At 39.7% G+C, this 13,560-nt stretch overlaps 1 protein-coding gene across 1 annotated transcript in view; it reads right to left on the bottom strand.

Annotated features, from left to right (window-relative positions):
- Positions 1 to 13,324, bottom strand: part of LOC137397919 (nose resistant to fluoxetine protein 6-like) — a 35,722-nt gene extending 22,398 nt beyond the window's left edge. The window contains exons 1-4 of the mRNA XM_068083993.1: positions 12,992 to 13,324; positions 8,648 to 8,802; positions 4,472 to 4,656; positions 350 to 591 (exon numbers count right to left, since the gene is read on the bottom strand). Of these exons, the coding sequence (XP_067940094.1) occupies positions 350 to 591; positions 4,472 to 4,656; positions 8,648 to 8,802; positions 12,992 to 13,295 (886 nt within the window). The 5' untranslated portion in view covers positions 13,296 to 13,324. The remainder of the gene's footprint in view (positions 1 to 349; positions 592 to 4,471; positions 4,657 to 8,647; positions 8,803 to 12,991) is intronic.
- Between the last annotated feature and the right edge of the window lie 236 nt (positions 13,325 to 13,560).

Below are 13,560 nucleotides of genomic sequence, written 5' to 3' on the forward strand. Positions count from 1 at the left end.
CATGCTGCTATATGTAGGGTCACCTATATTCTGTACTGTCTACTCTCCGCACCGTCTACTCTCCGCACCGTCTACTCTTCGCACCGTCTACTCTTCGCACCGTCCACTCCCGCACCGTCCACTCCCCGCACCGTCCACTCCCCGCACCGTCCACTCCCCGCACCGTCTACTCCCCGCACCGTCTACTCCCCGCACCATCCACTCCCCGCACCGTCTACTCCCCGCACCGTCTACTCCCCGCACCGTCTACTCTCCGCACCATCTACTCCCCAATCATCCCCTCCCTGCACTGTCCACTCCCCAATCTATTTTCTTCCCGTAGTATCCACTTCCCATACCATTCACTTACGAGGCTGATAATGTTGAGGCGGCCTGAGATCATGCTCGTCACTGGTCTCAGCCTGAATGAGGCAGCCATCTTCATCTGAAGCCAGTCTGTCAGCGCTGACGGAGAGATGCTCACCACTGCTGTTATAGACAGAAGCCGGGATAGGAAGCTGGTGCACCATGTAGTACATGGCTGTCCCGTGTATGAGGTAGTCATAGAGACCAGCAGACACACAGAGGAGGATCATAATACCATAGACAGCGCTGAAAGAAAAACACTCGTGATTAGACGTTGCTGGAACATGGAGTGAAAACAGAACAGTCAAGAATTGTTTTCCAATTATGATAAATCTAAAAATGCTCCTGTTTGGGAATAGATGAGAGATAATTTATGATTAAATTAGTTTCTTGTATATGAGCCTTTTACCCTCATCAGGGTTACAACCCAGATTAGCGCGATCAACCAGCTGTAAGACAACCTGTGATAACTACCTTGGTATATTCTCAACGCGCACAGGAAAGGAAACAGATGCGAACAGATGCCCGCCATAAGCTGCCTCCACAGCCTGGTCAATGTTCATCTGCACCACATTTTTTATTAAAAATTTATTGCAAGTCCAATAAACATGCTTTTTGTCATAGCTAAAGTGGCACAAGACTTACACTGCTTTCAATTTTCTTTAAAAATTTATAATTGTGACACGCATGTATGCCCAGGGCTTAGTTGGTCAGACCCATTAGTAGTCATTCGGTGGTGCTACTACTTAGAAGATTTAACAACTGAGACACACTGACCAAATATTAGGCACGAGCTGAATGCTTGAAAATTTGCATGTGTTATGAATGCTTGATATGTACACCTCTCACTTTGTCATGACTGGCTAGCTGATCATTGGAGATTTTGTTTTAAGATGAAACACAAGGAACACTGAAGAACAATAGTTGGTCTTCAAATGAAAATGGGTAGCTCGAAAACAATATTATGCCATTTTGAATAAAAACTATTCTGGAGAATGATGAATATTTAAAAATAGATGTTTTATCATGCAAGCCTTATAATGAGAATTGATTTGCTTGAGATGGTACACACTGTATTGCAGTATATCGGCAGTAATCTCACAATGCATCAGTGATCATTTGTGATAAAATTGTTCATTCACACCATCAAAAATCCATCTGCTTTTACATTAGCAAGTAGTTCATGATATAGTGAAACATCGCTGAAACATCGCTGAACGTCTGTGATAACATTTCTACATTATCACAAACCCATCTGCGTTTACATCAGAGAATAATATTCTGTGACAGCGTTTTCATTGTAAAATGCGTTCGTAAAAACGGTAAATACTAGTCCCGTGGCATGAAGGAAAATATAGATCACACACTCTGCGACAGCCAATCACTGTCGCCGAATGGCGTAAATTGCACAAGACTGTCGTGAATGCACCATAAAATTTCCAGAAAGTGTAACAGATGCGAGGTCTTCCGACATCAGTCTGCAGTGGGCATGAGATCGTCAGGTGTATTAATAAAGCACATAGAATCAGTATCGTCACAAATATTCCAAATTTCTGGCAGACAGTCGATTGGTGCCACTATGTCAAAAATCACGAGGTGGAATCATGTACTGGCATAGTACAGGGATTCCATGAACAGCGCGAAGCCATCTTTTTCTCTCAACCATGGCTTTGGACAGATGAATGAAGACAGCTCTTACTATATTGAATATCGCAGTTCAATATGTCATCAGCCTATTTATCAATTATTTCCTCTGGCCACTTAGACCACGCATAGCGTCATGTATCACAGTCAATGAACTAAAAGCACTTCAAAAACACTTTGTTTCCATATCAAGTCGACAGCGAGTGGTTCACCCAATCTGCATGTACCAGATGTCTAGAAATGTTTCAAACAATATTTCTTTTGAAACCGCAGACGTCAGCGAGGTTTAGACAAACGCACTCAGCGAAATCCTTACACAACCTTTTGATCTTACACAACCACTTCCGTATACACACAGCTGGTGTGAGCCTGTACCTTTAAGCACTCTAAAACACAGGTAATTAGGCAAGACTTCCATAAAGAAACACCATACTAAGAGTTATCTACCCATGCAATAAACGGAAAACTTAATGCCAGGCACCCAAGGAGGTTTCGCAGAAGGAAGGCAAATCATTAATGGCATGGCGGAAGAACTTTTGCTAATCTCTCATCAAGTAATTGGGCAAGTCACAAAACACACTCATCTTCCCATCCTAAGATGATTTGAGGGAGTAACTTGGAAAGATTAAACAAAAATGCTTTGTCAGCATTTCTTTAGGTATCAACATGAAAATGATTAATTCAAATCAACCAATCACAAGCTGTAATGGTTCATCTCACCCGTTCTTTTCATTCAAACAAACAGCTGAAACAAACAAGAGACCTATCTCTGATTGACAATAAAAAGCATAGAGATATTGACCCTGCTCTGACTGCTAGTGTGTACAGTTTGTTTGACCCATTAACAAAGAGCATGCATGATGTAACTGGGCAACTCAACTTGTCACTACTTCAGTGCCTGGCAAGAACATTAGTAGCAGGAGAAATGAAATCATACAGAGACAATTTTTGGCACCTGCTATGACCGGTCATGAAAATATGTAAACGAATAGCTACAACTATGACACCAGTTGTGAGGAAGTCCATAACGATCAGCCCATAATAAATGACCGCTACTGACAGTTGGGCTCACTATAAGTTATCATAGTTATACTAGTTAGTATCTTTATCACCAGTCCTACCTGTACACAGTCCATCCCCTGTATCACCTTGATTCGCAATGCAAGGGCCCCGACATTCGCAAAATATTTGTCCTTGACATTTATAGAAACTAATCTTCATTACGACACTTCAAACACATATTGCATACATTTTTTACGTTGTTTAATGATTTTATTTTGAAGACAAGTTTAATTCACAATGGTGCTATATTATTATATTATTATTATTGTTGGTGTTATATTATTTTGGAGCATCTGAGTTTTAGTTGCAAGTTAAACTAGACTAGTCGCTTACATAACAAACTCCACTGCAAGTGGGTAGTCTTTATGTAGTGTTTACTTAACGTTCCATAAAAAGTTCCACATAACATAAAGCGTCAAGTCGATGCAAGTTCTCCAATTCGATTCGCATAACGACGAGAGTCCTATACTTAGCTTTAAAAATATCGCTTTCTCTCTTGGGAGAGAAAACAGCGTGGAGGGTTATCTTTATTATATGTACTGAAACCCTGGAAGTCTAGTGTACCATGAGAAATCATCAGGCGTGCAGATAAAGCAAAGAGGAAAAAGTAACTGCACAATTATTCAGAAATCCCGAAACGTAGTCGTATGGTGCAGATGTTGGACTGTCGGTCTACTAATCTACTAATCTACTAGTAATCTAGGTCTACTAGTCGGTCTACTAATCTAAATGTCATGAGCTAAGGAGCTAATTTATCCCTTCATCCTCTAATCTTGGCTTCGGACAGACACCGGTCTTATTATAGTAAATATGTATTTCGCTTTCATTTTATTTAAAAAATTCACGATGTTTTTTTTCTTTTTATCTTTGCAGCCGATCCCTGAAGGATATGCCCTAACAAAAGAAATTAGTTCAACTTCTAGCTAAAACTTTGATGCTGGAAATGATATAACACCGTGGTGAATAAGTCTTTTTTTAATTAAATTATTAGAGAATAGCAAAAAAAATTCATTTCGTATAGCGTGTATAATGAAAATAATACTAATGATAAACACTATCCGGGTATCTAAGCAGATATCTGTGCGTCTATATACGCAGTTTAAGTTTACCCTTAACCTCACCTGTTACAGTTAAAACAAACAGCACATGCTTGAAAGTGTCAGAAAGTGACACAGCCTGAAGGTTCTAACAAACAGCACTTGATTGTGATTGTCTAAAGACCTTCTGCCATAGGCTCCCTAATGACATGATCATCTGCAGGTATGTATACATATTATTACAAATCAAAGTGAACCTAGTTCAACAATGCCAAGGGCTACGAGTTTCATAACAAAATGTACTAAACACTTCCTACTAAATGAACTTTATGATGACTGCAAGTAGACATTCTAATGAAAAGCAATATCTCTGGAACACATACTAAGCTGTTTTAGCTAGTCCACTCCACTCTTTCTCCTCAGCTAGAGGCTGACAAATAGCTGTAGCATCGGGATATACAGAGCTGGGCGGGATGAGCTGCAGCACAAAGTTGTAGAACTCGGCAGCATCGTGAGCATTGCACGCACTCGGAACACAGAGACCCAGCTGGTACGGGATGGTCACATTCTACAGGCAAGTGACGACAGGTGATTGTTAGAGCACGAATAGTATTAACAATAGCAAAACTATCTCACAAAGACACAAACAACTTTCAACCAAAACTGACTTAATTTGGAATTACCTCTCTCGGTATGATGCATTCCAATGCTGCCAACTATGTTGGACTTCATAGAAGCATTCATAGAGAAAGTGAAAAATTATGATAGTAAAAAATTCAAAATCTGCTTTGTTCCTATTTTAGAATAGCTAAAAATGGCAGAGGTTAAATGTCTTATTTAAATAAATTTGAGAAGAATAAATCAGAGCCTTACTACTTGGAAACCTGGTTCCAAGATAATTTGGGGACTGTGAAAGCACTTAGAATAGCACAACTCCTTTTACACTGAACACCGTTTTGAAGCTTCAAGCTTGTACAACTCAATGAAGGAAGTCAAATAGAGTAAATAGTTCTCATTTCACGCTCTCGAAATGTGATAATTTAGATTTAAATGAAGGAGGTCTAAGATCAGGAGTGCTGTCTGTATGTACAGGACCATGCTTCAAACGGTTAAGTAATATTAAACTTGTTGCAATAATATTGCACATACTGACAGGCAGCAGCTGTAGTGGTAGACGTAAAATCCAACACATTGCCTAAAAATTAGGGGTGATAACTATTTATATAGTAATATTCATTTGATTAAACATTAGGTCATTATATAGGTCATTGTTTAGGTCATTGTTTAGGCAATTGTTTAGGTCATTGTTTAGGTCATTGTTTAGGTAATTGTTTAAGTAATTGTTTAGGTCATTGTTTAGGTAATTGTGTAGGTAATTGTGTAGGTAATTGTTTAGGTCATTGTTTAGGTCATTGTTTAGGTCATTGTTTAGGTAATGGTTTAGGTAATTGTTTAGGTAATTGTTTAGGTCATTGTTTAGGTAATTGTGTAGGTCATTGTTTAGGTCATTGTGTAGGTAATTGTGTAGGTCATTGGGTAGGTAATTGTGTAAGTAATTGTTTAGGTAATTGTTTAGGTAATCGTTTAGGTCATCGTTTAGGTAATCGTTTAGGTCGTCGCTTAGGTCATCGTTTAGGTAATTGTTTAGGTCACTGTATAAGTAATTGTTTAGGTAATTGTGTAGGTAATTGTTTAGGTAATTGTTTGGTTAATTGTTTAGGTAATTGTTTAGGTCATTGTTTAGGTAATTGTGTAGGTAATTGTGTAGGTAATTGTTTAGGTCATTGTTTAGGTCATTGTTTAGGTCATTGTTTAGGTCATTGTTTAGGTAATGGTTTAGGTAATTGTTTAGGTAATTGTTTAGGTCATTGTTTAGGTAATTGTGTAGGTCATTGTTTAGGTCATTGTGTAGGTAATTGTGTAGGTCATTGGGTAGGTAATTGTGTAAGTAATTGTTTAGGTAATTGTTTAGGTAATCGTTTAGGTCATCGTTTAGGTAATCGTTTAGGTCGTCGCTTAGGTCATCGTTTAGGTAATTGTTTAGGTCACTGTATAAGTAATTGTTTAGGTAATTGTGTAGGTAATTGTTTAGGTAATTGTTTGGTTAATTGTTTAGGTAATTGTTTAGGTAATTGTATAGGTAATTGTTTAGGTAATTGTTTGGTTAATTGTTTAGGTAATTGTTTAGGTAATTGTTTGGTTAATTGTTTAGGTAATCGTTTAGGTAATCGTTTAGGTAATGGTATAGGTCATTGTTTAGGTAATTGTTTAGGTAATTGTGTAGGTCATTGTTTAGGTGATTGTTTAGGTCATTGTGTAGGTAATTGTGTAGGTCGTTGTTTAGGTAATTGTTTAGGTAATTGTTTAGGTCAATGTTTAGGTCTTCTTGAACAAAATTCTACAAACACCTCGACAAAAAAAAACAATGCAATGCTCAGAGCCTTGAGTCACAGTAGTCTGATACATAATCTAACAATTTATCCTTGACCTGCACCACTGCTCATTCGCAAGCTTGACAAATAATTATAGATTGTCACATGAAAAACTAGTAACTACCAGATTACAAAAATTAAGATCCCTTTACACAAAAAGTTTGTCACTGTCAGGCCTCCTTTAATATGCCAAGTTTTGTAACCACCACAATGTCGGCAGCGTATATACCATAATCACGCACAATGTGAGTTATGATTATTGCACAGGGCAATTAAAATGGTGGGTTTTGGTCTTTCATTTGAGTTGTGAGGAGGCCAGGCGGGTATTGCTAACTGTTGCAGGACATCTATACACAATATCTTCTTGTTGAATGTGAGTATGCTTCTTTGAATTCTAGTTGGGCTAAATAAAGGCTAATAGGCTCAAACAATTGAAGTAATTGTTTACTAGTTAACTAATTGAAGGCCACCTCTATTTGAACGCCACCTCTATTTGAACGCCACCTCTATTTGAACATTACCTATATTTCACCGCCGCTATGAGAAAAGGGTTGAACAATAAAGTCACCACCCTCTATTTGAACGCCACCTCCATTCCACTGCCACTTTGACAATTTTTTCATCTTTACGAACCCATAAAATCAATTGATCAGCAGACAAGTGTCCACAAAATCATATTAATAATTTATCGTTTACATCAATAATAATTTATTCTCTCGCTGTCATCTTCATTTTTTTCTTTGAAAGCAACACCATAGAAATAATGAATAACTGTTTCAAGCTAATAGTAGTTCCTTGTTTAACGCGGTCTTGATACTTCATAGTACATGTATACAAAAACGGTTTACATTTATGATGTTAGATAAATGACTAGTTATAGGCTAAAGGTTGCGTCTAGCAAGCAAAACTTTTACGCATTGCATTTGTGCTAAATGCAATGCGTAAAAGTATTTTTCTGCCAAAAAATTATTTTGACGTTAGTATCGTCTAATTCAGCAGTGCAGAAGAAGAGTTGAGGTTAGAAGACATTGTGGAAGGTAATGGAAACCAGATGTTCATACCATCGAAATCATCAATCAGAACGCGGCTATTTGAGCAAACCATGCAAATATTTTTGTTTTGAAAACATTTAATTGTTTTCAATTAATTTGTTGATTTATGTTTTTAAAACGTTAATTTTAGTTTCTGCATGTAGTATAAGTATGGTTCGTTTATGTCACTTGTTCGTGAATATATATTTGTATCATTTGATAGATTATCATTATATAACTTATAAATTTGCAGACTTATAGCATATATTACTCAATAGCATCCTTGCGGTTATCTTAACACAGCTTACAATGAATCAGGCTTGTAGCTCCTCTTCTATTGCACATAAAAAGCTAGTTTTTGTTGCAAACTGTAGGAAACATATCAATGAATGCAATGCGTTTTTAAGCAACAACGTTAAATGTAGATATAAAATTAAATACGTCTTCAAATTTAGAATGAAATGAAAATTGAAAGCTCCAACAAACTGCAAAGCGGTACACAGGCTATAATATCATCACAGGTTAATTGCAAGCAATAGGCTAGATAGGCCTATCAACTGGTAGAGATATGTCTCAGTTTTCCAATGCAGCATTATTTATGCAGTATTTATTAAGAGAACCTTGAGAAGTTGAAGTTATGTTAACAAATTTATTGCAGCCAAAAGGTTTAACATCGCTCCACCAAAAAATGAGGGTAAAATATAGGCGATCTTCGCTTCACCCGTAAAAGGGTAAAATTTTTCTTCCCAAAATTCTGCCAGGCCGTTTGAAAAATACAACGCCAGCCTCTATTTAAACGTCACCTTCAATTGATCACCACTATGAAGGACAAGAAGAACAGAATTCCATGGCATTCAATTAGAGGTTTTACGGTATATAGTTGGCATACTGGTCTACAAACATAGTCAGGCAGCAGATAAGCACTAGGAAATGTTGCAACCAGCCTCTTAGTACAATGTAGTCAAAACAAGGCTAATTTGAGGCCCTACAATTATCCTGTAAACAAAAAGAATGCAGAAATGGTGACAGCGCACAATTCAACACAGGATGTCCCATTAGGATATAACAGCTATATCACTAGACGCATGCCACTTACTTGCCCACCAGTTGAAGTTGTGACCTGGTGGCTTCCTGTGCAATACCGGCCTCGAATGTCAGTGGAGTTTAGACTCATGCACTCAGGGTAATCTCCTAACCAGTTAAAGTCACTTGCAAGTATACCAGCCTCTGGTTTGCCCCATGCATCGAATACTAGACAAAATACATAAAAAACATTACTAGTGTGATTTTTTGCAACCATTTGAAAGAGGAATGTGTGAAAAGTTCCTCAGATATAATAAGTAAAGCTTAACTTAATGTGACCATTAATATTTATTAAAGAGTACATAGGCCCTACATGTAGATCTACTCAGTGATGTAGTGCTACCCTAACTCTCCCTAACTAAGTTATGGTTAGAAAAATTTGAGTGTTTTTTAAGTATAACTATAGTTAGGGTTAAAAAATTTTAGATTTTGCCAATTCTCAAAGTAAATTTTAGCTCTATTTCATTGATTCAAGTACACTAATGTCATTATAGTCGATTATGTCACAATAATTGCTTGTCTTTCTCCGGGCTCTTGGCAACACTATATTTTTAATTTTTTATTATTTTCTCAACTTATTTATTACTACAGATGTGATCATCGCTCATATCTTATACATGATTTTAAAGCCTTGTAGGCTTTGGCCTGTAAGGATCCCACTGGATGCCTTACAATGCCCCCAGGCCCCCAGCTGTTCCAACTGTCACTACGTGGCGGTGGAGTCGTGTTGCGACTCTTGGTCACCTACATTTAATTATCTCAACTTTATAGTTGTTGTATTATGGGATTTGTTAGGCTCAGGCTATATTGGTGTCTGAGCTCAAGGCAGTACAGGTGGTCTTGGTAATTACGGTGAGTGCATAAAGCTGGATAAAGCTAGTGGGTAAAGCTAGTAGATAAGCTAGTGTAAGGCAGTATAGGGGAGGATATAAGGAAGTGTAACGAAAGACCGAGGCTCTTCTTCATCTTGACATCAGTACATGTGAGTACATCGATTTATACAACATGGCGCAGTTGACAAAATTCTAATTTTTTTTCTTTGTGTGTTAACGTTAGCGATAATTTTTCTGGTTGCGGGGTAAGTTTAAACGGTTGAATAGACCCTTTCACGGGCGTGCAGGCGAGGTGACGTGAGTTAGGGTGGTGTTGTGAGGTGTTGTAGCGGTGAAGTAGCGGTGTTGTTTTGAGGTGTAAATATTTATTACGTATTCGGAGGTGGGAATTACACTAATTTCATACGAGTGGGGTAGAGTGAATTGGTGGCGTGAGATATATTGTGTCGGGTAGAGATGGAGAGTGGGTTTCCGAAGCTGGCATTTGGAGAGCACGGTGATGGGTCGTGGGAGAGATTTATAGAGGAGATGAATTTATGTATTGAGAGTGCTGTTGAGAGAAGAGGTTACGAAGGTGAAGGTGACAATAGGCGCCCTATTATGAGAGGTAGAGGTAGGTTAGTGCCACTATTGAGAGCTATTGGGCACAGTGGTAGAGAGGTATTGAGGAGTGCAGGGTTTAACGTAGATGGCGTAAATTCTACTTATGAAGGGGCAGTGGAGGTTTTGCAGGATTATTATGGTAGACAAGAGAGTATGTTCGTAAAGGGGCATAAGTTCCTTACGGCTAGGCAGGCACTTGGGGAAAGTGATAGAGAATATTTACAACGGGTAGAGAGTTTGAGCAGATATGCAGAGGTGACTAACGATAATGATAGGGTAAGGTTTGCCCTTATAGTGGCGGTTAACGGGTTGAGAGATAGAGAAGCAGAGATTTAATGAAGAACGCCAATCTGACTTGGGAGTTGTTACATGAGGCATTGAGGGCTCGTGAGATGGCGAATCATTCAGACAGGTTCGTGAGAGCAGATAGTAGAGGTAGTGATTTAAAAAGTGAGGTTAAGAGAGAAGTAGCAAAGGTATCAGAGTTTGATAGTGGAGCGCAGTACAGGAGTAATGATAGAGATAGAAGTTATGATTCAGCAGGTAGATCTTCCCCTAGGGGTATCCCTAGGAGTAGTAGAGAGTATTACGGTAGTGAGAAGCATGATACTAGTAGATATGGGACAAGAGGTAGGGAGTATAACAAGGACAGTGGCAGTAGGAAGTATAGAGACAATAGCAGGGAAAGCTATGTCTCTAGACATGGAGAAAACAGTAGGGAAAGTAGAGATAGAGTTTGCTATAATTGCAGAGGTAGTGGTCATGAGATGCGAAGTTGTCCCCACATTAAATGTTTTTCTTGTGGACGGCGAGGACATGTATCCCGTTATTGCAGGGATAAGGGAGGAGATGTAGGTTACGATAGACGAGGTAGCAGCAGGAGGTCAGGAGGTAGCCGTGATAGTAGCTATGAGCGATATGGCAGCAGGGATATTAGTAGGGAGAGGTACATGGGCCGAGAAAGCCCCCGCGAGATGAGAGACAAGTCTAGTAGGTACAGGGACAAAAGTATGGATAGGTTTGAGGGGGAGAAGTATAAGGAGAGGCGCGAGACGAGCCGGTATGATGAAGGGTACCGGGATAATAGTAAGAGCAGAAGTGTTAGATTCTCTGGTTATAGAGATAAATATGGTGAAGATCAATGGCTAGGCCAGGAAATTGTGCAGTATTTAGAAGTTAATGGAGTAAATGTAGAGTTTACGTTTGATACTGGGGCTGAGGTGTCTATGGTAACCGAGGCAACAGCCAATAAGTTGGACCTATGGTTAAAGAAACCGTCGACAGTTTTAGAAACTGATGATGGTAGTGAGTTAAAAGTGGTTGGAAGAGTAATAGTTCATTTGGAAAGTAAAGACAGGCATATGGATGCTGAAGTTCATGTGGTGAAAGGATTGAGAACGAACTTCTTGGGCATAACTGAGTTGAGGCAGCTTAAATTATTTGCTGTTGTAAATGTGTTATGCGAAAGTAAGTTTGAGGCTGTTAAGGAGTGTAGAAGTATTAAGCCAGTTAAGCCGTTTTTGTCGAGAACCATTATTGCTGGGTCAAGTTATGTTTCAGATGATGTCAAGTTGCAAAACCTGACAAATAAGTCTGACAGAGAGAGCGAAGTTAAGAAAGGTCACACAGGTTAAGATTGGTGGACTTGTAAAACCAAGGGAGTGAAGAGTAGCGAATACGTGGAAATTGGTAGTCAACAGGGGACAGCCCAAGGCACCAGAGATGTGCAAGTGTCTATGGGGTGTGATAGAGAACAGAGTCACGATGAGGTAAGAGAAGGTGCTGAGAAAGTAGCTGAACCAGTGTCTGTAATGAAAAAGGTTTGCTCTTTTTTAGCCGAGGTATCCAGCAATGGAATGTTAGACAGAGAAGGTCATGAGAAAAAGGTAGCAGAGATTGAAAGAGAGGAAAGGGAGGTGCAGAGGAAGTCGAAGGAGAAATTGGCTAAGCTGAAAGCCAAACGGGAGGCAGCAGTCATGGAGTTGGAAAATGTCAAGGCTGTCAGGGTAGTGGTGCAGGAGTTAGCCGAGGTTCAGAGGAGAATTGCTGGTAGCAGACCTGCACTGGTTGCAGGTGAGGTCGAGCTAGATAGGTCTGGGCCTATGCCAACTCCCAGCTCTGTGGTGCCATCCCCTGTGCAGCCGGTTACGGCCCAGGTGGAGACCTCCCACAGGAGGCCTGTCGAGCCTGCCTCTTACTGGGGAGAGCGAGGTAAAGACGGAAGAGACGGAGATGAGGTTGAGGAGTCATTACTGACCCAACCAAAAGACTCCGGGCTAGTCAGGGTTGGTGGAAGTAGTGTTGGAGATGTTGGTGGAAGGAGTGTTGGTAGTGACAGTGGTCACGGTAAAAGTATTGGTAGCGGCGGAGGTCAGGGTGATGGAAAAGCCAGTGCAGACTGGCAATGGAGCTGGCAGTAGCGAGAAGAGTACTTTAGATGGTGGCACAGGGTCAGACAAGCCAGAGGCATAGCCTATGGAGACTGCCCTAATGGAGTCAGGTAACGAGCAACACAAGAAAGGTAAGTTACTACGTCTGCTTGTTGGTAGTGATGGAGTGGCCCAAAACAAAAAGAAAAAAAAGAAAGGGCATGTTGTATTATGGGATTTGTTAGGCTCAGGCTATATTGGTGTCTGAGCTCAAGGCAGTACAGGTGGTCTTGGTAATTACGGTGAGTGCATAAAGCTGGATAAAGCTAGTGGGTAAAGCTAGTAGATAAGCTAGTGTAAGGCAGTATAGGGGAGGATATAAGGAAGTGTAACGAAAGACCGAGGCTCTTCTTCATCTTGACATCAGTACATGTGAGTACATCGATTTATACAACAATAGTTATGGTTAAAAAAAGGTTAGCACTACATCACTGGATCTACTCATTGGACGTTGAAATTTTATGCCAATGGAACGCATATTAATAGACTTACTTTGAACCGCCCAGAGTTCTCCATCTAGAAGAGAATCTAGAGTTTCGGTCAGCTGGTCAGCGCATTCACTAGTTATGTTTTCAGGAAATAAGTGCTGCGCAAATTTGTGGGATACTAACGGATCATTTTGAAGTAGATGACGAAAATCTCCGAGATCTATGTTGGCAGAAGAAGAAATTGGTGATTTGTTCTTTAAGAAATTTTCGTATCCCTCGCTTAACTGCATATACGGACTACTTGCAGCTTCTCCTAGCAAAAAAAAACAGCTGACGAGTACGAAAATACATGCGGCCCCCAAGAACATGATTGCGCGAATGCTCGACTTCTTGCATCTGATAGATTGTAGCTTTTTTCCGCGATCACCTCAGACAGCGAGAGGCTTAAAAACGCACGTGGACAAAAGAAACGGGGTTGATACTCAGCGATGCAATTTGTACGATTTTAAAAGAAGCCGATACGTGCATGAGCCAGCCTTATGTAAGTCGATGTACATTGTAATGAAAGTTTCAGAGTCACTCCACTGACCTGTGCTAGGAGACAACTCCAACTTCTGTCATACAGATGAATGC

Source organism: Watersipora subatra, chromosome 6, assembly GCF_963576615.1.
Source record: "Watersipora subatra chromosome 6, tzWatSuba1.1, whole genome shotgun sequence".
Lineage (NCBI taxonomy): Eukaryota > Metazoa > Bryozoa > Gymnolaemata > Cheilostomatida > Watersiporidae > Watersipora > Watersipora subatra.